Source organism: Elaeis guineensis, chromosome 1, assembly GCF_000442705.2.
Source record: "Elaeis guineensis isolate ETL-2024a chromosome 1, EG11, whole genome shotgun sequence".
In the NCBI taxonomy this organism is placed as follows: Eukaryota; Viridiplantae; Streptophyta; class Magnoliopsida; order Arecales; family Arecaceae; genus Elaeis; species Elaeis guineensis.
The window spans coordinates 177540142-177564869 of record NC_025993.2 but is presented as its reverse complement, the minus strand read 5'-3'; the positions used below and the strand labels follow the sequence as shown (position 1 = coordinate 177564869).

Sequence of the window (24728 nt, the reverse complement as noted above, 5' to 3'; positions counted from 1 at the left end):
GAATAGCATTCACAAACATGGCCAAGAAACCAACTATTTTTGGTTTCCATCGGCAAGAAGCTTGCATCAAATTTCAAAATTTTTCGTTTCAATCTAAAAAAAATACTAAGAAGGTATTTGGAATGGATTTGAAGAAAAATCTGAACCATCCTATCTCCCAAAGTATTTGATTCACAATCAAAATTCTGAGATTTGAATCATCTATTCCCATTCCAGACCCTCGCTTCCTGCAACTAAACACTCACTAAAAAAAATAACTGTTCATTGTATGAAAAAAATAAGGTTCGCATATCAGGAGCACAGCGCTGATTAATCGGATTTACGTACATCTGGTGCTTAAAATGATTTGCTTCTTCAAATTTTAAGACTGCATCCTGTCCTGGATGGCTGGCATTTTTAAGCCACTGCATTTAATAACTTGGGATTGCACAAACTGCCAGAGAGATCAACCTAAAGTCTTTGGCTGCGTATGGAAGACCACATGCTTTGTGCCCTCCATGAGGTACCAGGAAATTGCTTTAAGCATATAGGCCAACCAACACGCCCATCAAATGAGGACCTGTTTAGTAGCATTCAATGTTACCAAAGATTCTTAATTGTCTCATTGATCACCCAACATTAAACTATTACTACAGTCCACAGCACCACAGTATAAGACTGATCAATATGCACCTCTTGACATCCAAATTATTGGAAGGATCCATTCAGACTTCATTAATTATTCTACAAGGAAGAAATATCTTCAATGCTAGTGCTGAATACCGTCGAGCTATAATTGGAGTCACTGATGCTAACTTTGGCTATAAAATAAGAACATAAGGAAGAAGGCATGGCTTCATTTGATGGGACTGCCACGGCCATACCGCAAAATCACCCCATCAAGTCACATGAGTGTCCTATCAAACAATCTTGTCAACTTAAAGATAAGTGGAGAGGGTAAAACATTACTCCCCATGTCCGGTTCATAAAATTAAAAGACTTGAACTCTCCCATTTCCCACTGCGTTTAGTTTTTCTACTGTTTGTGGCGTCGACAATAATAAAAAAGGAATATGAAACAGAGGATCCATTCTTAAAGACCCACAGCTGATGGTATGGTATACGCATTCTGGTCAAACTCCAACTGCCCAGTAACAAGCTACTGGTTTAAGAAGGGCAAGAAACATAATACCTATGGTCAAAACTAGTTAAGAAACAATCGTTTACAAGAACTTTCACATGTCCCATCTACTTTTTAGAACTTTCGATTAAACCTTCTAAAAGATGCTCAATTCTGTATTTCATAACAGGTTGACCAGATCTGGTCTTCTTAAGCATTTTCTCCCTCAGAGACTTCCTTCTAGCTTCAGCCTTCGCTCTTTCTTCCTTCTTTGCTTGAATGATGGCTTCTCTCTCCATCCTTGCCTTCTCATCTTCTGCACGCTTCTTCTCATACTCCTCTCTCAAGCTCTGTAAACTATTTTTCTTCTTCTTATTCCTGCTTGGCTTTGGAATATTTTCCTTATCATTCCCAACCTGCAAAAGCAATCCAAAATTCTCCATAAATCTTGATGTCAAGTTAAAAAAGAAACACTGAAGTGAGCCGCACTAAGATACAGAACCAGATGGTTTCATAAATTTACAGAAGCTTCTAAATTTAGATAAGAAGTAAACAGAAGAGTTCAGATACGTAAGATGAGGATCAGGAACAAGTCAGCATAACGGTATACTAATTTTAATTTGCTTTAAGATTGCATATCATCTCTCTTGCTTTCAGTTCCATGCACATCAAGATCAGCAATTATAGAGAGACGGGAAAAAGCAAACCTCATGTTCTGAACCTGTTGGAAGAATGTCACCTTCCTGGTTTTGCTGCTTTCGCAACTTCTTATACTTGCTCACATATTTGGCATCTCTATAGAACAACTTTTGCTCTTCTGGACCATGAAAACACACAATCATCATCAGTCACAACATGAGAAATCCAGTTAAAATTTCAGTTACTTTTGAAGTACTCAAACAAAAAAATATAATCACATAAGAAGACATATTGTATATTCACACAAGCAAAGTATCATCAGGTTACCATGAAAGATGGTCATCGGTAAAGGCTCAAACTAAGCCAAACCCAACCCCTCTCTTCTCTCCTCTATGTTTGCAACCATCAAAGTCACTAACAGGTCTTTGAAATGATAAAGATTAAACAAAGACCCTTTGAAAATCAACCAAGTGAACCGAAACTTCAAGAAAACCCTCTTATAATGGTTTTTCTATTGCTCTCAACCCATGCGCATAATGTGCTTTCTTAATATGTAAACAATAGCAGTTGATAGAGGATATCCCCTTGGTCAATACTCCTACAAGCAGACATGCACCCATACATCGCTCATTTGACAGTACTCATGATGCTTCAGCCAACTTCAAATCCTTCAGCCAACAGCAACTGTTGACATTTAGTACTTTTTAGCTCAAAGCAGCTAAGGTTGTTGTATTTATTCCTTTTTAATTTATTAAGTCACTGTAATGCATTTTTGGACTGTAAAATGTCACTCCACCACAGTTGGCACAACCCAGACCTTTCATATCAGTCATGCTTATCTCAACACAACTGATGTTTTTAAATTAAGCATAGCAACAACAATGTATGGAATTTTTTTTTTGTCTACAAGCCAGAATATTTTCATTTATCTTTCCAATATCCATCCTTCATCTAGCATATCGAAGGGTTATTTTGTCACGATAAGGACATGCACATGGATAAGTAACATCTCATCTTGGCTCGTCCCTTAGAATTATGTACAGGCACATCAGCCACACATAATAAGGTGATTACAATCTTATGGTAGTAATCCCATTCCTCACATTCTCGCCCAATTGCCTTGCTGCTTTCTTTTAATCTTTTATTCTATTATCTATTATTTTAGTCACTGAAATTTAATAAACAACAGTCCTTTTGCAAACCGTATGCTTTTGATTTTTTTAAAAAAATACACCCAATCTGTTACAAATACAAAGCTGAACATGGACAAGAACCGTGGTAGGCTAGATTACTAATCCCAATGATAGAAGGCAAATGCAGATATAATTCATGTCCATCGAAATGCTTTGAAATAGCATATTATCTATTTTTAGTGCCCAGACAAATGAAGTCCAGATAAGCGAAAAATTCATAAAATAGTCCCTTTTTTCAAATATAACTATCTGGCTAGGCTTTAGTTATGAAGTCCATATGTGATTCTATTCAAGATCCTCAGCAGTTTTGCAGTTTTAATGATATTTCAGTCCATCATGCATGCATATATATATATATATATATATATATATATATATATATATATATATATAGAATCACATATGTATATGGAGGCATTTCAAAGCATGTCTCCATTTGACACGTATTTTGGAAAAAGTGGGAGAGAAACCCATGGAAATAAGAATTTAATGCTCCCCCATATCGTTGCCCCTTCCCTGTCGTTCCCCGCCCCCCAAAACCAGCACCTCCATTTCCCCCCCTCATTCTCTCCTTCCTCCGATCCCTCGCTTCTTCTCCCTTTGGTCTCAATCCCACTCGTCTTCTCTCTTGAAGAGATTTCTTCAAGATTTTTTTTGGGCGTTGGGTTTCTGGTGGGGATAGGGGGATGAGGGAGATGACCACCGATTTCTGCAGAGCGGTTGGTCGCGGCGAAGGGAGAAGGCCTTCTGCGTGGGCGATTGGGTGGTTAGGAGGACGATGGTAGGCTTAGATTCCAAGGCTAATGGCTATGATCTCGGTTCTCTGGGTTGGGGTCACGGCGAAGGTGCTCCTCTCCCACATCCTATACTGGCTTCCACAACTGTTAAGGCTTTAGTTTGCCATCTTCTTTACATGTATTTCCTCAGGTTATGCTTTGAATGTTGCAGAGAGATTTCTAATCTTATAAAGATCAAATCTTTTTCTTTTTTGAGCCGAAAAATCTCTTCCTTTCTTTTCCATCTGCAATTTAAAAATAAAATCCCTTCTGTTTTAGTGTTGTTGACGTTCTGTTTGTCCGCGAGTTCATTCTATCGGGTAAAGGGCCGCCCTCTAAGCTAATCAAATATGCCTCCCCTCTCAAAGCAGTCAAACCAATTAAATTGGCCACCATTTTGATGAAATAGTAGGTGATTTTGAAGCCATGGAAATGCTCATATGCACCACGCAATTAACAAAGTGATCTTATGAGATCCTAAGTTCAAGTCTTCATCATGTCAATATACTGATATTTTCGAAAGATTTAGGCCCAAAATCCTATTTCCGAATAAATTTTAATTTTAAATTCTAAATTTATTTCAAATCTTATAAGATATTGCTTAACGGATTGGATCAAATATCCAAAAAAAAAAAATCATCTGACTATCATGATATATAAAAATAGATTAATAAAATTAAATATTATTTTAAAAAAATTTCATCCCATGCATCGCATGGGGTTATAAGCTAGTAACCCACTAAAGACCCAGGAAAAAAGTTCAAGTTCCACATGCACATAGAATATCCTCCATGCAAGGATTTGGGTATCAAAATAATATCATATCATATTGTCTGATACATAGAGCACCACTGCCTGGTTGACACAATATAGTGTGCATCATCATACATATGCTGACTCAAGTGCTTTTCTGTCAAAAAAATAGCTGAACTGTTAAAAAAAATATTTTTTTTCCAGTACATTTTGGAGCCATTCTCTCCTCAGCTCAAAGTTTTCAACATTTTGAGGCTCCACTCTATTACTTTGTCACCTAATCAACTCTAGATCATGTACAAAAGAAGAGATATAAGACCAATCCAAGAAGTATAAAGGCGCCTTTTCTTAACTTTTTGAGGTCCAAAATTTTGCAGAATTTTGAATTTGTCAACAAAGTTAAACCTTGTATTTACATTAACCATGTTACCCTCTACAAATTTTCTACCAGATTCAATGTGGGATGACTGTGTAAAACATGCATCATTTATTTCTTACATGTTGTGCAACATGTGCACATTCTAACAGTAAAATGGTATCTTTCACCAATTATATCATTTTTGACGACTTTTAACTTAAATCACAATTTTTTGGTTGTTGCTTGTTTGCTAGTCATAAATATCAGTTATCACAAATTAACATAAATCACAGGATGAAACAAGCTGAAAGATATATTTTTTCTTGTATGTGCCAAAGAAGTTACATGTCCGAAAATGCTTATGCCGGACAAGCAAACCAAAAGTGGCCTTCTTCAAATAGAATTATTTTAAAAATGAAACTTTGTGCGCAAATTATGTACCTCTTGACAAATTAACATCCTACAAAGGTGTGTATTCAAGTGTTGATCCCTAAAGAACACTAGCACAATACACAACAATTATGTACCTCTTGACAAATTAATATTCTGCAAAAGTATGTATTGAGGTGTTGATCCCTAGAGAACACCAACACAATACACAACAATTTAATACTTGGCTTTGCAAGAGATAAAGGAACAACCAACATAGCAAAGATGAGTAATTGGCTCAAAATCCTATTAGATGTGAGCCTCTCCATCTGTTTCTGTCCATAATAAATTTAAACATCCCCTGCTCATTTTAATTTAGCCTTCTCCAAACGTAAATCCAAAAGTTTCACATTACATACACCATTAGAAAGATAAAGTTATATTCCAATCAACTAATTTGATCATTAATTCCACAAAGCCATCACTAAATGATTCTTGAGAGAACCAAAATAGCGCACAATATTTACATAAATTCTATCAAATTGGTACTTTTTAAATGTATTCCCGTAACGGCTTGAAGCAAAAGCTCATCAAGATATCGATTCAATTCTCAATACGAAATAACAGATCAAACGAACATGTGAATTCAGATTGATTGAATAAACTCTTCAAGAATTGAAAAGAAATAGTCAGAGGATTGATCTTACTAATGAGCGAAAGGGTTGTATCCTAAGAGCTTGGACTTCGCGTTGGCGAAGGCATCGAGAGGGAGGCCCTTCCCTCCGAACCTCCTCTCGTTCTCCTTCCTCTTCCAATCATTCTTCTTATAATTAGTGCTCGTTTTCCTTTCAGATCGATCCTCCCCCTCGCGACTCTTCATCCTCTCTCTTTATGAAGAAAGACGAGGCCTTGGGAGCGAGACAAACACTAACTTTTCATTGACTGAATTTAGATTTCACTCGACGTAGAAGGGCCTGTTTAGATCCGATCGAATTGGGTATATCTGTTTTGCCTCAGGTCGGGCCCAATCACATCGAGTTGGGTCTAATCAAAATCTTTCAAACCCTTAAAAAAAAATCATTCTTCTACCAAGATTAAGCTCTCAAAATCTCAAGGGACCAACACACCGCCACAGATCTCTCTCAAGTTCTTTCCTTCCCGACAAATCTCCCCTTCCCCACGAACCTCCCTTGGGTGCTCCACTTTCCCACAGATATCCCTTAGGTGTTCTCCTTCCTATCTCTCTCAGGTGCTCTCCTTCCCCACAGATATCCCAAAGAAAGAATGAAACGAACAAAAAAAAAAAGCAAAAAAAATGAAAAAACCCCTCCAATCTTCCTTAAGTGCTCTCCTTCTCCACAAATCTCTGAAAAAGAAAATAAAATTAAAAGAAAACGAAGGAAAAAAACTGCAATCTATGTGGGAAAGGATCTTACCTTCTAATTTTTTGTCTTTTCTTTGCTTTCGTTGATTTTTTTTCTATTGTTTCCCATAGTTTTTCTTTGTTTTTTCTGTCTATAAGAGTCTCGATCGGGAGGGAGCATGAAGCATTTTTTTTTCATCCATAAGAGTCTCAATCGGGTGGGACTACTTGGAGCGGCCGAACAGGGAAGCTTGGATGTCAACTAGATTTTGTGTCGAATCTTTATATTTAAGAATTTAAAGATAATTTTGCCTAAGTAATGCTAATTTTAAAAAAATTACAAAAATAATGCTCTTTTCAAAATATTTAATAAAATACTATTCAAAATAAAATCGCCTTGTGATAGGATAACTTCATGTGCTGACTCACCACCATTCATGCCATGGAAGGTAGAGTCAGCAATTAGTAAGTCGCTCTAAAATAGAGCAACTCCCAGCACAAGCTTTTCTTTCTTGCATGCGATCATATTCTAACCACGTCTTCAGAATTTTATCTTAACATTGCTTTCTATATTTACTATTTACATCAAATATTTTCTCATATCTCATATGCAATTTTTTAAAATAATTAATTTTTTTATCCATAAGTGCCAAGAAAAGCCTGATGAAACTGCAATCCTCTCAATCATCTATATCTTTTCATTTTGCTAAGAAGATCCCTCCAAACATAAATCTTTTCTCATTGCATTGCAAAGGCGGCAGTAAAGAAATCTTTTCTCATCCTCCCCTCCTTTCCCCCCTTTTCATCACTACTGATATTAACAATCAACGCTACTCTTCTTCTTCTCTCATGGAGTCCTCACACCTTCGGATCATTGAGGGAAGCCACTGAGGCCTCCTTGATCAAGATAGGAAGGGCGAGAGGAGGGGGAGCAAAGGAGGGGAAGGCGATAGGGGTGGTTGGATCGCAGGAGCTTGTGATTGGAAAAAGCACAAAATTGCTCTATCATAGGACGACTCCATAGGTCGCTTTATAATAAGATGACTCATAGAGTCATTATATTTTAGGATGACTTACTAGTTGCCGACTCCTCATACATAGCGTAAATTGTAGCAAGTCAGCACATAAAATCGTTCTATAATAGGAGCACAAATATTTTAACAAATATTTTGAAAAGAGCAATATTTTTATAATTTTTTTAAATTAGCATTATTTAGATAAAATTGCCTTTAAATTCTTAAATATAAAGATCCAACACAAAACCTAACCGTTATCCAAGCTTCCCCGTTCAGCCGCTCCAAGCAGTCCCACTCGATTGAGACTCTTATGGACGAAAAAAATGCTTCACGCTCCCTCCCGATCGAAACTCCTATAGACAGAAAAAACAAAAGAAAACCATGAAAAATAATAGGAAAAAAAATCAACGAAAGCAAAGGAAAGACAAAAAATTAGAAGATAAGACCCTTCCCCACATAGATTGCAGCTTTTCTTTCCTCCATTTTTTTTAATTTTATTTTCTTTTTCGAAGATCCGTGGAGATGGAGAGCACGAAGATTGGGTGGTTTTTCCATTTTTTTTGCATCCTTTTTTGTTTGTTTCATTCTTTCTTTGGGACATCTATGGGTAAGGAGAGCATCTGAGAGAGATGGGAAGGAGAACACCCAAGGGAGATCCGTGGGAAAGTGGAGCACCCGAGGGAGGTCTGTGGGGAAAAGGAGATTTGTCGGGAAGGAGAGAACTTGAGAGAGATATGTAGTGGTGTGTGTTGGTCCCTTGAGGTTTTGAGAGCTTAATCTTGATAGAAGAAAGATTTTTTTTAAGGGTTCGAAGGATTTTGATTAGAGAAGACCCGATGCAACTGCATCTAACTCGACCCGACCCAAGGCAAAACAAATATACCCAATCAAACCGATCTAAACAAGACCTTCTACGCCGAGTGAAATCTAAATTCCATCGATGAAAAGCTAGAATTTTTCTAGCTCCCAAGGCCCCACCTTTCTCCATAGAGAGAGAGGATGAAGAGCCACGAGGGGGAGGATCGATTTGAGAGGAGAACAAGCACCAATTATGAGAAGAATGATTGAAAGAGGAAGAAGAATGAGAGGAGGTTGAAAGGGAAGGACCTCTCTCTCAGCACCTTGCCAACGCGAAGTCCAAGCCCTCGGGATACAACCCTTCGCTCATCAGTAAGATCGATCCCCTAACTATTTCTTTTCAATTCTTGGAATTTATTCAATCAACCCGAATTCGCATGCCCGTTTGATCAGTTAATTCGTATTGAGAACTGAATCGCTATCTTGATAAGCATGTTGGAGTTTGGTTTCAATCCATTACAAAAACACATTTAAAAGATACAAACTTGATAGAATTTATGTAAATATTGCGTGCAATTTTAATTTTCTCATGAATCATTGAGTGACGGCTTTGTGAAATTAATGATTAAATGAATGATTGGAATACACTTTATCTTTCTCATAGTAAATGTAATATGAAATATTTTAATTTACGTTTGGAGAAGGCCTAAATTAAAGTGAGAAGGGGATAGTTCAAAATTTATTATGAAAAGAAACAAGTGGAGAGGCTCATATCTAGCAGGATTTTGAGCCAATTATTCATCTTTGCTATGTTGGTTGTTCCTTGATCTCTTGCAAAGCCAAAGATTAGATTATTGTGTATTGTGCTGGTGTTCTCTAGGGATCAACACCTCAATACATATCTTTGCAGAATATTAATTTGTCAAGAAATACATAATTATTGTGTATTGTGCTAGTGTTATCTAGGGATCAACACCTGAATACACACCTTTGTAGGATGTTAATTCGTCAAGAGATACATAATTTGCGCACAAGATTTCACTTTTAAAATAATTCTATTTGAAATAGATCACTTTTGGTTTGCTTGCCAGTCAGACATAAACATTTTCGGACATGTAATTTCTTTGGCACATTCAAGAAAAAATATATCTGTCAGCTTGTTTCATCCTGTGATTTATGCTAATTTGTGATAACTGATATTTATGTATGTATATATATGTATATGTATGTATATACATACATACATATACATACATACATACACACACACACACATATATATATATATATGTGTGTGTGTGTATCAGGTGGTTGCTGCAGGTCTGCTGCCGCCATCCTTCCCCCGTACTTCATCATCTGAGGGAGAGGTATGTTCGGTCCAAATCGACATGGCATTTACGAGCCGTTTTCCCATCAGGACTATGGAAGGGATTGCTGCATTCGTTGGCAGCCTTCCTCCTTCCACGCAGCATCACATGGGAGGTGGGATTATTATGCACGATGAAGGTGAGAGATCGCTATATATCTAAATGTGGGGAGATTGCTGCATGTAGCAGTCTCCAATCCCCGAAGATCGGCATGGACGACGCTTTGGCAGGCACCAGGCGCCCATGTTGGCATTCAGAGAAAGGATAGGATAACAAGTGTTCGGGCATGCCGACCTTGAGGATAGGGGAAAGGGTGATAGTGGCCGAGATGGTTGCTGAGTTTTGGCTAGAGCTATCAATGGACCGGGTCCAAGCCCGAGACCCACGGATATTTACCCGACGGATCCGAATCTGGTATGAGCATTGGACCCATTTACCTGGATCCGAACCCGAATCCGAACACGATAAGCCATAATGTAAACAGGTAAGGTCTGGATATTTAATATCCAGACTCGATAGATCTGGGATTCGAATAATATAATATAGATATATATAATACCTGATAGAGCCTCTCTTTGTCTCTCCGTCTCCCTCCCTCTCTCAGTCTCTCCCTCTCCTGCTCTGGACGCCCTGCCTCTCCCTCTCCGCCGCGAGATTCGCTTGTCGGCAGTCGGACCCCGACACCAAGGATGTGGACAGAGGAGAGAGGAGATCCTCTCCCTCTCTCCGGCCCTCACCGTCGCTGGCTGCGGGACTACCTTTGCCTCCTCGACCTCCAAGTGTGCGAACATCGACTTGTCGCTCGCCGACTTCATCTTCACGGCCAACTTCACCGATAGGGCTATTCATTCGATTTTAACCGACCCGGTCCGATCCAAAAATCGAATAATAGAAAAATAAAAATCGAAAACCGATCCAAATAAGAGAGAAATCGAACAAAAAATTTCGATTCGGTTCGATTATTCAATTTTTTTATAATTTTTTATTTTCAATTATCCATTTTCGATACAACATATTCAAATAATTATTGTGGATTCATGGTTAGTTTGTTACATTACATTTAATTAAATTCAGGATCTGTTGAATTTGTTGATTGATAATTTCTTACATTAAAAATTAACAATTGACAAGGAATGATACATTGATAATTGATAAATGAAAAATCGATAATAAATAAAATATAATATATCAAAAATCACATCATCTATAATACAAACAAGCAATCAAACATCACAGCAAATTATAATAAACGACCAAATTTAAATATCCAATCATCCATCCATGTAACCAACAAGTTCTCAACAATGTAAATAATATAAATTTAAATTATAACTTCAATTTTCAAATTTTTCGATTTTTAACCGAATTGAACTAAACCGAACCGAAATCGAAATTCTTGAAAATGAAAATCGAAAACCGAACCGAACTATATTCAATTCGATTTCAGTTCGAATTTTCGGTTCGATTCGAGCCGATTTTCGATCTAAAACCAAATTATGAACAACCCTATTCACCGACACCTCCCCCACCATCAGGCGTGAGTCCGACTGGCTTTGGCTAAACTGGTGGTGCTTCTCAACTACAGGATCGGCCTCTAGCGCGTGGATCGCCTCCACAACCTCGGACTCGGAGGCGACGGCGGGATCCGACAAGGCATGGAGGGTTTCGAGTGGCTCGGACCAGTCGACACTCTCGAAAGGGACGTCGCTGAAGCGATAGCTGTGGAGGTTGAAGGAGATGAGGCAATCCAGGACAAGGGATGGAGAGCGGAAGAGCTTGTGAGGGTCGCCAACCCCATGGACCAACACCCAGATCGACGGTAATGCTTCCTCCAGCATTTTCGTAGTTTTTCTCTTTTTTTTTTTCAAGAAGAGTACTACATTTCTTTTTTGGGCGATTGGGGGAGGAGATCCATTGTTTCCTCTCCCTCTCCGTTAAGATCCGATCTCCTCTCCGCCTCTCCCCCTCTGTCGTTGCCTTCCACGGCTCCACCACTCCGTGCCCCCTCCCTCTGCCTCGCATCATCTCCGCTGCCATCCGGGCCGCCTCTCCCCCTCAACTGTTGCCCTCCACCGAGATCCGATCTCTTTGCCACTGCCCTTCATCGTCCTGGCTTCCTCTCCCTCTCTGCCGCTCGTCAAACCACGACACCAAGACCGCCTCAGCTGCTGAGATCCGCCGCTTGTTAGGTCCCGAAACCAAATCCGGATACCCGGGATCCATTAGGGTCTGGGTCTGGTACTTCAAAGCCAGACCCGTCGAGTATTCGGATCCAAGTCCGATACCAGTAACTAAGATCGGATCTGGATATCCAGATTTCGATCCAAACCCGACCCATTGACAGATCTAGTTTCGGCCGCTCGACCACTATTTTATTATTATTATTTTTTTTGGATGTTTGGGTAAACAGATTCGAACTTCACTAATCGAAGTAACGGGTCGGGCGTGGAAGAACCACTTCCACGTGGGTTAGGGTTTTCGGGTGATGGTTTATTGGGCGCTGGATTTGGTTGAGTCGATTCAGAAACCTGAATCGGATTTTCAGGTTGGGTTAGCCTACATGGTTGGGCTAGGCCTTGCTTTCCCAATAGGGTTTGGCCTGAGTCCAGGATGCAGGTTGGGTCCCTCATCAGGGCCAAGATCAGGTAGCCCGGGCTCAGGAAGATGGTTGGGCTGAGCCTTTATTTTTCCAATAGGGTTGAGCCAGCACCAACGGTCAGGATTTGGTCCCCTGATCGGGTTAGATAACAGGGTGGTCTGGGTTGGGTTGTGGCTGCATTGAGCCCGAGGCCCGGGATTGTGTCCGTTGCGGGCTCAGGGTTGGGTTTGGGTCCATGATTAGGGTTCGGTGGCAGGGAACCTGCGTTAGGGCAGCCTTCTGGCCGAACCAGACTTTCCCAAATTTGGTCCGGTCCGGGTTTGGGCTCCAAATTGGATTCCCAAAATGTGTCGGCAGATTTAGGGTTAGGGTTAGGGTTTGGTGTGTCAACAGGTTTAGGGTTAGGGTTAGGGTTTGGCCTACGGGGTGGAGACGACAGAGGAAGGAGAGGGCGACGGGTGGTGAGACTTCGGGCCAGGGGAATGTGGGTGGTAGTCGGTGGGTTGAAGTTCGGTGTGGGTGGGGATTGCGGGTTTGGAGGGCGGCGGCGGCAATGGGTTAGGGTTTCGGTCACAGCCGGCGATGGGGTCTCGGGACCAAAAGACATGACGCGGCTAGGGCTGGGATTAGGGTTTAGGTTGTGGGGAATGACAACGGAGAAGCCCCTAAAAGAATGGAGAGAGGGATAGGGGCGACAAAAAAAAAGGGGTAAGGATCCAGAACCATCGGGAAATAAAAAGAGGAATGGGGCGATAGAAGTTACCAGAGCCGCATCTCACCGCCGGCGAGCTTCGTCGATGGGGCTTCGCTTTTGCCTTTCCGGCGGGCATCCTCGGCCTGTGGTAACGCCGCATGACAGAGTGATCCAGCAGAGGGGGAAACGCCGACGACGCTCGGGGTTTCGGGGTTTGGATGGGGGCCGAATGGTAGAAAGGTTTGCGGGGAGGATGGTGGGGGTTTGGGCGGAAGGGTTTTGTTTGCAGGAAAGCGGCGGGTTAGGGCGGCTTTTAGGGTTTTTTTGTGGGTGCGCGCGCAGGACATTGTACGCGTGCCCCCACAGAAAAACCCTATGCGGACCCTTTATTTTAAAAAAATAAGGTAAAAAGGTTATCTAATGAATGGATTTGAAAAAAAAAAATAAAAAGTTTTTTCATATTATAGAAGATTTAAAAAAAAACTTTAACATAGATAATCAACAAAAATTTTTTTCCCAGTACGAAGATTGAATATACTTATTGAATATTTTTTTCGACATTAACTAAGCAATGGAAAAAAAAATTTTGGAAAGAAATTTTTTTCTCCTTACTTTCTTAAAAAATTGATAAAAAAAATAACAAAAGAGAAAAAAATTCTTTCAAATTTATTAGATTAATATTAAAACATTAGTCCCCATGTCAGGTTCATAAAATTAGAAGACTTGAACTCTCCCATTTCCCACTGCATTTAGTTTCCCTATTGTTTGTGGAGCCAAGACTAATAAAAAAGGAATATGAAACGGATCCATTCTTAACCAGAACCATGAAGACCCACAGCTGATGGTATGGGTATACATGAGCATGCTGGTCAACTTTCAACTTCCCAGTAATAAGCTACTGGTTTAAGAAGGGCAAGAAACATAATACCTATGGTCAAAACTAGTTAACAAACAATCGTTTACAAGAACAAGAACTTCACACGTCCCATCTACTTTTTAAAACTTTCGATTAAACCTTCGATTAAACCTTCTAAAAGATGCTCAATTCTGTATTTCATAACAGGTTGACCAGATCTGGTCGTCTTAAACATTTTCTCCCTCAAAGACTTCCTTCTAGCGTCAGCCTTCGCTCTTTCTTCTTTCTTTGCTTGAATGATGGCTTCTCTCTCCATCCTTGCCTTCTCATCTTCTGCACGCTTCTTCTCATACTCCTCTCTCAAGCTCTGTAAACTATTTTTCTTCTTATTCCTGCTTGGCTTTGGAATATTTTCCTTATCATTCCCAACCTGCAAAAGCAATCCAAAATTCTCCATAAATCTTGATGTCAAGTTAAAAAAGAAAAACTGAAGTGAGCCGCATTAAGATACAGAACCAGATGGTTTCATAAATTTACAGAAGCTTCTAAATTTAGATAAGAAGTAGACAGAAGAGTTCAGATAGGTAACATGAGGATCAGGAACAAGTCAGCATCACGGTATACTAATTTTAATTTGCTTTAAGATTGCTTACCATCTCTCTTGCTTTCAGTTCCATGCACATCAAGATCAGCAATTATAGAGAGACAGGAAAAAGCAAACCTCATGTTCTGAAGCTGTTGGAAGAATGTTACCTTCCTGGTTTTGCTGCTTTTGCAACTTCTCATACTTGCTCACATATTTGGCATTTCTATAGAACAACTTTTGCTTTTCTGGACCATGAAAACACACAATCATCATGTTTCAGTGACAACATGAGAAATCCAGTTAAAATTTCAGTTGTTTTTGAAGTACTCAAACAAAAAATGATAATCACTCAAGAAGACATATTGTAGATTCACACAAGCAATGCATCATAAGGTTACCATGAAAGATGGTCATCGGTAAAGGCTCAAACTTAAAGCCAAACCCAACCCCTCTCTTCTCTCCTCTGTGTTTGCAACCATCAAAGTCCCTAACAGGTTTTTGAAAGGATAAAGATTAAACAAAGACGTTTTGAAAATCGACCGAGTGAACAGAATTTAGGGATGGCAATGGGTAGAGTTTGGGTCGGATAGTGTATTACCCATCCCTAAACCCAAACTTAATACCCTATATCCAAATCCTACCCGATACCCAATCGGGTAAGAAAAGAGATATCCATCCCCATACCCAACGGGTTCGGAGATACCCGTAGGTAACCCATTTCCCCATACCCAACCCATACCCGCCCCATACCCAACCCATACCCGTCTATTCTATACCCAAAAAAAAAAGTAAAATAATTTTATGCATATTATCAATCAAAAATAGAATTACCAATTCCATATAAAATATAATTTATGAGTCCAAATTTATAGAAATCAAACATAAAAATAGAATTATATTTAAACATAGAACATATAAACAACCAAAATAAATTTTTATATATTATCAATTAAAATAAAATTATCAATTCAACAAAGAATATAATTTATAAGTCCAAATTTATAGAAATCAACATAGAAATAGAACTACCATTCAAAATCTAACATAACCATTAAGTTCATTATTTCATCCATGAAAATTTAGTATAATGCTAAAAAGGTAGTGAACTTGAATACCAAACTTTTAAATAATTTTATGAAATGACTGCAACTCCACAAATCATTCAAGGCAAATAGTAGGCTCTGCAATAAGTAATTAAAAAATTAATACATAATTAAGTAAATATATATAACAAAATAAGAAAAATAATCATAAAGTAAAAATATTATTACCTGAACAATCCAAATGACCATCATCATCATCATCATCATAAATATTTGTAGACTAATGATCTATCTATCAATGATTCAAAATAAGATAAACATATTAATATAGTGAAAAGTACACAAAATAATAAATAATATTAAATTTAATATACCTTTACTTTTAGAAGCTAATAACTAATTTTGAGCACACATCAATGCCTCAATTATTTTTGCCTGGAGTCGGCTTCGATGAGGACTCACAAGTCTACCACTTGTACTAAAAGCAGATTCAGAAGCAACTGTGGATACAGGAATAGCAAGTATATCTCTAGCAATAGTTTGTAATGTAGAATATTTTAATCCATTTTACTTCCATCATACCAAAATATCAAAATCATCAGACCAAGACAACACATCATCCTCTAAATAATGGTCCAACTCAGTCATAACTGTTACTTTAGCTTTCTTTTTACTTTGAATAAAAGAAAGTAAAGCACTATCATCATAATCAAGCTTTGACTTGATAGTTGATTGTCCCTCACTATCTTTAACATTTTTTGCATTTGAAATGTTACCTGACTTGTAGCTCTTCAGCAAATTATTTAATAATATCTGAATTTTATCAACATATTTGGGAGCTTCTTCGTTCTCAAAGACTTGATCAAAATAAAACTCAACTAAACTCATCTTATATCTTGGGTCTAAAATTGAAGCAACACCCATTATCTCATGCACCACACCTCAATATTTATCATATTTGTCTAGCATCTTCATTGCCATTTCATGTATTACTTCATCTTCAAACAACCATTCTCCTAAAGCCAACTTAATTTGACAAAATTTTCTAAAATATAAGTTGGCAGTATGATAGTTTATCCCTGAAAATAACTCAGTAATAGTATAAAAAATCTTCAATTTTTCATAAATTTTTCGAGCAAATTTCCAATCATTCTCACTAGGTAAATACTTATATTGAGATTCACGTTGTCTCAATCGAGTAAAAATATCCTTATATTGAGTAGCAGTTTGAAGCATCAAATAAGTAGAGTTCCATCTTATTGGACAATCCAAACATAATTTCTTACTACAAAAAATCCGTAATTGTCTCACAGTTTCTTCAAACTTTTCAACTCTTTTAGGAGTTGCAGTCCAATATACTACACTATCCCTTATATTCTCAAGACTACTTTTTATCACATCCAAACCATCTTTGACAATTAAATTCAAAATATAAGCACAACAACGCATGTGTAACATGGAACCAGATTGCAACAAGTAATCAATTTGTAATTTATCTTTCACAATACCAATCAAAGCATCATTTGTTGAACAGTTATCCAAAATAATTGTTGACACTTTGCATCCACATTCCAATCCAGTAAACAATCGACTAATACTTTAGTAACAACATCACTGGTATGCGGACAAGACAAATAGATAAATCTATTAAAAATTTAATAATTCATAATCAAAAAACAATCATATAAGTATAAAATATTATAAAACAGCACTAAAAAAGTATTAAAGAGTTCGATACCTCAAAAGTTGGCTTTGTAAAGTCCACGAGTTATTGATAAAGTGCGCTGTGACGATCATAAATCCCTTTTTTTGGGTTGAAACTATCCACATGTCTGTTGTTATGGCAACTCTACTAGTATTATTCTCTAAGATCTTTATCATCTTGTTTCTTTCAAAGTCATAAATTTTAAAAATATCATTTTTTATAGTATTGTGAGATGGACACTTGAAAAGTGATTGAAGTGTATTGAGAAATTTTCTAAACAGATCATGATCTACCATCAAAAGAGGATATTCATATACTATGATCATAGAAGCCAAGTCTCTCCTTGCATTTGCTTGATCAAAAGCATAATTAGCTATGTCCCCTTTAACATCCGTACTTAACATCATTTGTCTTATGTCCTTTGTACTTCTTTTCGGACAAGATTTCATGTGTTGATGTAAATGATTTGTTCCATGCTTCGAAGACCCTCCAAATAACTTATGACAATAATTGCATTCTGCTTTATCCATTCCATTGACTTTTTTCTTGGTAAAGTGATTCTAAATCACACTTCTTTGCTTTCCATGCTCTATAATTGAGTTATCTGCCACAGGAATTGGTTCAGATGAAGCACCTATGACATTCGATGTAAGTGTAAAAGTTGTACTAAAAGTAGAAGTTCCTTGTGGTATTGAAGGATTAGATTTTTTCTCTAATTCTCAAGAAGAACCTCCATTTTTGGGATTCTGAGAGCTCAATATTTCTTCCGACATCATTAATAAACTGCCATGAGAAAAGTTATGTACAAAACATAAATAAGCAACTATTTCATAAATTTATAACATTTTATATATCTATGCAGCTTCAAAGATATGTAGATAGTAAAAGATCATAATATAATTTTTCAATATTAATTTAAAATAATAAATAAATAAATAAATTGATAATATTTATGGAATACTTGTCAATGAAATAAATAAATTTTAATAATTTTTTGTTTGTATCATATGATGTATGGCAATCACAGCAGGGATAAAGTAAAAAAAAAATTTGAGAGCACCTCCTTCGTCCCGGACACGATGGCTGGACACGAGCAGAGGTGGCGGAGTGGCAGCGAGCAGGGCCTACAGAGCTGGACACGATGCGAACAGGGACGGCGGGGTTGGACGGAGGTGATGAGCAGGGGTGGAGGGGTTGGACGGAGGCGATGAGCAGGCGGGGCCCAACGGAGGTGATGAGCAGGGGTGGCGAGGTTGGACTGGATGAGGGCGATGAGCAGGGGCGATGGAGTGGCGGCGAGCAAGGCCTGTGGTTGGGCTGAACACGACGTGAACACTGAACAGGGACCTGGGTTGGACAGAGGTGATGAGCAGGGGCGGAGGGGTTGGACGGAGGTGATGAGCAGGGACGAAGAGGTTGGACGGAGGCGATGAGCAGAGGCGGTGGGGTTGGAGACGGGGGCAATGAGCAGGGGCGGTGGAGTGGCAGCGAGCAAGGCCTGTGGATCTCAATCTGAGGCACGGTAGGGCTGGACGCGAAACGGCGAGGTCGTGTGGTGGTGGAGCGACGGCGAACAGAAGGTCACGGCATGTCGTGAGACGGCGAACAGGGCCTATGGAGCTCACGATTGGGCTGGACGAGAGGCGGCGAGGCGGGATGGCACGGCGAGACGGGACTGGACGGCGAGGCGGGATAGCACGATGAGGCGGGACTGGACGGCGAGGCAGGACGGCACGACGAGGTAGGACGGCGGTCGGCGGGACGGCACGGCGAGGCAGGACGGCAAGACGGCACGGTGATGCGGGACGGCGCGGTGATCAAAATTTCTAAGGTAAAAGAAAATTAAGAATAGGGAATAGGGATTTTAGGTTTAGGGGAAAATCGATGGTAGTTAGGGTATTTAATATATTATATATATTATAATTATTAATTTAAAGTTTAGATATTATAATTAATAATTATGAGTTTACTTTAATTAATTTAGACATTATAATACTAATAGATAATACAATTTTGAGTTTATTTCTAATTAAATTTGGATAATAAATATTAGTTGGTTAATAGCTTGCTTATTATATATTTATATGGTAACAATATCAGATACACTTATTATATACTTATACAAGTTATTTATTACATTAAAAATCTCTATATTGAAAGTACTATAATTTGTGTAGCACTTATATAATAACAATATTAAATATACTTATATTATTTACTTATTATATTGAAATTACTATAGTTTATGTAACATTTATTATACACTTATGTAACTAAAATATTGAATACATATTTATACTTGTAAGTCCTATATTAGTTACTTATTATATACTTAGCTGCAATATATAGTGAAAATATTTTACGTTCAATTTTTTACTTTAGAATCAAGGCTACTAATTACTTTTATAATAAAATATATATTAAGGATTATATAATGTAAAAATAATTATTTATTAGATTCAATTGCTTTATTGGCTTGGTTGATATACACTTGATGTATTTTTTTTATTTTAAACTTAATTTTTATGGGATGAATTAAAGATGAATCACTATCATGGGGTGAATTGAAATTATCTATTAGAAGACAAAACCATAATGAAGAAATAATAATAATTATTATTATTATTATTGATATTTTGAATAAGTTTATATTTCTAATTTTATAGAGATGGAAAGGTATTATTTTTAAATAAAATAAGACTATCTTTATTAGGACTTGTTCAAAAAGATAAAGAATTCAAATTTTTTATATTTTAAAAATATAAAAATATTAATTATCTTATTCTATAATAAAAAATATTTAGTGAAAAGGAAGTTTGAAATACTAAAAGATAATGAGAATGAAGAAAAAAATATACAAGTATAATTCGATAATTGATGAAATTAATATAAATATCACATTAACAATAAATTTAAGATTTCTATATAAAGATAAATCAAATATATAATTATATATATATATACATACATACATACATACGCACATACACACTTCTAACACACACACACACACATGCATACATATATGCATGCATACATATACATACATGCATATATATAATTATATATATATATAGAGAGAGAGAGAGATCATATACATGTGTGTGTGTATATATGTGTGTGTGTGTGTGTATATATGTATATATATATGTATATATATATATGTATATATATATGTATATATATATGTATATATATATATGTGTATATATATGTATATATATATGTATATATATATATGTGTATATATATCTATGTATATGTATATGTATATGTATATATATATATGTATGTATATATATATATGTATGTATATATGTATGTATGTATATATGTATGTATATATATAGATATGTATATATATGTATGTATATATGTATATATATATGTATGTGTATATATATATGTATGTATGTGTATATATATATATATATATATATATATATATATATATATTCGGATATGGATTCGGGTATGGGTTCGGGTATTACCCATATCCATAGGTTCGGATCGGGTTCGGATTCGGGTTCGGATAGAAAATAGCACTATCCATACCCTAGTCATATCCATACTATAGTTTTCGGGTTTTATCCAAATCCGAACCCAAACCCGGTCAAATCCTATTTTTCGGATTTGATCGGATTCGGGTAGGATGTATACCCATCGGGTCGGATCAATTTTACCATCCCTAAACAGAAACTTCAAGAAAGCCCTCTTGTAATGGTTTTTCTATTGCTCTCAACCCATGCACTTAACGTGCTTTCTTAATACGTAAACAATAGCAGTTGATAGAGGATATCCCCTTGGTCAATACTCCTACAAGCAGACATGCACCCATACATCGCTTATTTGACAGTCCTCATGATGCCTCACTGAAGTTGAGGCATCAACTTCAAATCCTTCAGCCAACAGCAACTGTTGGCATTTAGTATTTTTTAGCTCAAAGCAGCTAAGATTGTTGTATTTATTCTTTTTTATTTTTTTTTAAATCACTGTAATGCATTTTTAGATTGTAAAATGTCACTCCACCATAGTTGGCAGAACCCAGACCTTACAAATCAGTCATGCTAATCTCAACACAGCTGATGTTTTTAAATTAAGCATAGCAACAACAATGTATGGAAATTTTTTGTTGTCTACAAGCCAGAATATTTTCATTTATCTTTCCAATAGCCGTCCTTCATCTAGCATATCAAAGGGTTATTTTGTCATGATAAGGACATGCACATGGATAAGTAACATCTGATCTTGGCTCGCCCCTTAGAATTATGTGCAGGCACATCAGCCACACACATAATAAGGTGACTACAATCTTATGGTAGTGATCTCACTCCTCACCTTCTAGCCCAATTGCCTTGCTTTCTTTTAATCTTTTATTTATATTATCTATTATTTTAGTCATCGAAATTTAATAAACAATAGTCCTCTTGCAAACTTTATGCTTTTGATTTTTTTTTTAAAATACACCCAATCTGTTACAAATACAAAGCTGAACATGGACAAGAACCGTGGTAGGCTAGATTACTAATCGCAATGATAGAAGGCAGAAGCAGGTATAATTCATGTCCATCGAGATGCTTTGAAATAGCATATTTTCTATTTTTAGTGCCCAGACAAATGAAGTCCAGATAAGTGAAAAATTCATAAAATAGTCCTTTTTTAAAGCATAACTATCTGGCTAGGCTTTAGTTATGAAGTCCAAATGTGATTCTATTCAAGATTCTCAGCAGTTTTGCAGTTTTAATGATATTTTAGTCATTTTCTGGTGATTCAGACAACGAGTGCTTCCAGTGGATGCAAGTCCAAGCTGGCTACACAATTGAATTGTCTAACTAAGTTTCTCAACACAAAAAGTCAAACTTCACCATGCTAGCTCAGTTAAGGTGTATGTGGGCCAGTTTGTATTGAAACTCAAGTCCTATACAGATTGTTATTCAATCAGATTCAAACCAAAGAATTGTTAGGTGGAAGCCAGAAGCAAATTAAAGGGCTTGTGGTTCTCAATCAAATCAATTGCAAATCTATCTTAAATAAAATTCTAAAATAGGTGTAATCTAAATATTCTCCCATCCCTACTTGCATCCCTACATCAAGATAACTAAAGATCGGCCTACACATACAAGTTCAAGATGTAAAACCTCCAGCAGTGTACAAGACCAGAACTGGCTCCTATCAAACCTCTCCAATGGGGGGGAGGATTTAATGATTCCTCCACCTACATTAACCTGCAAATAACCCTCAAAAGACCCAGGAAAAAAAGTACAAGATCCGCATGCACATATCATATCCTCCATACAAGGATTTGGGTATCAAAATAATATCATATCAGATTGTCTGATGCATACAGCACCACTGCCCGGTTGACATACTATAGTGTGCATCATCATCCATACTCATACTGACTCAGGTGCTTTTCTGTCAAAAAAATAGCTGAACTGTTAAAAAAAATAGTTTTTTCCACATTCTGCAGTCATTCTCTCCTCCTCAGCTCAAAGTTTTCAACATTTTGAAGCTCCAATCTATTCCTTTGTCACCTAATCAACTCTAAATCATGTACAAAAGAAGAGATATAAGAAATTGAAGAAGTATATAGGTGCCTTTTCTTAACTTTTTGAGTTCCAAAATTTCACAGAATTTTGAATTGGTCAACAAAGTTAAACCTTGTATTTGCATTAACAATGTTACCCTCTATAAATTTTCTACCAGATTCAATGTGGGATGACTGTGTAAAACATGCATCATTTATTCTTACATGTTGTGTCACATATGCACGTTCTAACAGTACAATGGTATCTTTCACCAATTACATGATTGGTGATAACTTTTTAACTTAAATCATAATTTTTTGATTGTTGCTTGTTTGCTAGTCATAAATACGAATTATCACAAATTAGCATAAATCACAGGATGAAATAAGCTGGCAGATATATTTTTCTTAGAATGTGCCAAAAAAATTATGTCTCAAAATGTCTATGCCTAACTAGCAAGCAAACCAAAAGTGTCCTACTTCAAAATCCTGCTAGACGTGAGCTTTTCCACCTGTTTCTTTCAATAATAAATTTTAAACATCCCTGCTCACTTTAATTTAGGCCTTCTCCAAACGTAAATCAAAACGTTCATATTACATATACCATTAGAAAGATACAGTTTATTCCAATCAACTAGTTTGATCATTAATTCCAGAGAGCCATAACTCAGTGATCTTGAGAGAACTAAAATAGCACGCAATATTTATATAAATTTTATCAAGTTTGTACCTTTTAATTGTATGCCCATAATGGATTGAAATAAAATCTCCAACATGCTTATCAAGATAGCAATTCAGTTCTCAATACGAAATAACAGAACAAACGGACATATAAATTAGGACTGATTGGATAAACTCTTCCAGGATTGAACAGAAATAATCAGGAGATCGATCTTACTGATGAGCGAAGGTTGTATCCCGACGGCTTGGACTTCGTGTTGGCGAAGGCGCCGAGAGAGAGGCCCTTCCCTCCCAACCTCCTCTCATTCTTCTTCATCTTCCAATTATTTTTCTTATAATTAGCGCTCGTTCTCCTCTCGGATCCACACTCCAGCTCGCGGCTCTTCATCCTCTCTCTCTTTGAAGAAAGGCGAGGCCTTGGGAGCGAGAAAAACCCTAGCTTTTGATCGATTGAATTTAGATATCTGATAAGTCGGATAAAATTGTTCTCTCTAATTTCAGCCTAGTTCTCCGTTTGTTTTTCCACGTGGTAATATGAAGTATTATTTTTTGAGAAAAGCCAGCAACTATTATAAATAATTTTGACCGGTAAAGGGAGCGTCTCAATGGCTAAAGGAAGGTATCCAACGGTTGGGGTTGTTTAATTACCACGGCCTAAAAGTTATCATGGGGCGGATCATGCCACGGTCAATTTAGCTTTGGGTTGGACCTAGGTAGGGTAAACCGGTTGGCTCGTCCAAAAGTTGGGTTTGGTTTAGTTGGGTTAATGCCGTAATAGGTTTGGGTTGTTCGACATTGTGTTTGGGTCTAAGTCATCAATAACAAATTACTGCATCAAGAATGCCTGGGAAAAAACACCACGCAAGTGCTATATTCTCAAGACCTTGGGATCCTTAAGTCTGTCAAATTTGTCCGCTAATGAAATATTATTTGATTCATAAAAAAATTTTATTATATAATAATCATAACATGATTGTTTTGATAGAAAAAACTACATAACTAATCTTAATCTAATAATTGTATTTATTAACCAAATAATCATAACATGATTGTTTTGATAAAAAAAAACTACATAATTAATCTTAATCAAGTGATTGTTTTAATATTTGATTTTAAATTTAGATGTCCTAAATCTATTTTATTTTAATTACTTGATGAATGATGAAATTAAATTTTTTGTTATATTTTACTTATAATAAGTTTGAATCGATTATGATTAATAAGCTTCGTATTATTGAAGACAATATCCTTGATAGCATGGTCATGCTATGTTTCAAATTTGAGGACGTGATATTTATAATTTAATA

At 36.9% G+C, this 24728-nt stretch overlaps 1 protein-coding gene and 1 pseudogene across 2 annotated transcripts; both read right to left on the bottom strand.

Annotated features, from left to right (window-relative positions):
• Positions 1–1050: 1050 nt before the first annotated feature.
• Positions 1051–13337, bottom strand: LOC105032122 (uncharacterized). Of its 2 annotated transcripts, none has more exons than XM_010906475.3 (3): positions 13093–13337; positions 1806–1915; positions 1051–1514 (listed from the first exon to the last, which is right to left on the bottom strand). In XM_010906475.3, exons 1-3 carry the CDS (start codon positions 13181–13183, stop codon positions 1227–1229), a joined length of 489 nt encoding a protein of 162 aa, XP_010904777.1. In that variant the 5' UTR covers positions 13184–13337; the 3' UTR covers positions 1051–1226. The 2 variants fall into 2 exon arrangements, with proteins under 2 accessions (XP_010904777.1, XP_010904778.1); XM_010906476.4 differs by having other exon boundaries at positions 1806–1912; positions 13093–13324.
• A 588-nt stretch (positions 13338–13925) lies between these two features.
• Positions 13926–24663, bottom strand: LOC140854297 (uncharacterized; annotated as a pseudogene).
• Between the last annotated feature and the right edge of the window lie 65 nt (positions 24664–24728).

What these genes read in the sequence shown, in the direction of transcription:
- LOC105032122 (XM_010906475.3), bottom strand. Translation starts at nt 13,183, where the DNA reads ATGCGGCGTTACCACAGGCCGAGGATGCCCGCCGGAAAGGCAAAAGCG. An exon ending in GGCGGTGAGATGCGGCTCTG is followed by an intron (nt 1,916 to 13,092) that starts GTAACTTCTATC and finishes TTCATGGTCCAG; the next exon opens with AAGAGCAAAAGTTGTTCTAT. An exon ending in CAACAGGTTCAGAACATGAG is followed by an intron (nt 1,515 to 1,805) that starts GTTTGCTTTTTC and finishes TTGCTTTTGCAG; the next exon opens with GTTGGGAATGATAAGGAAAA.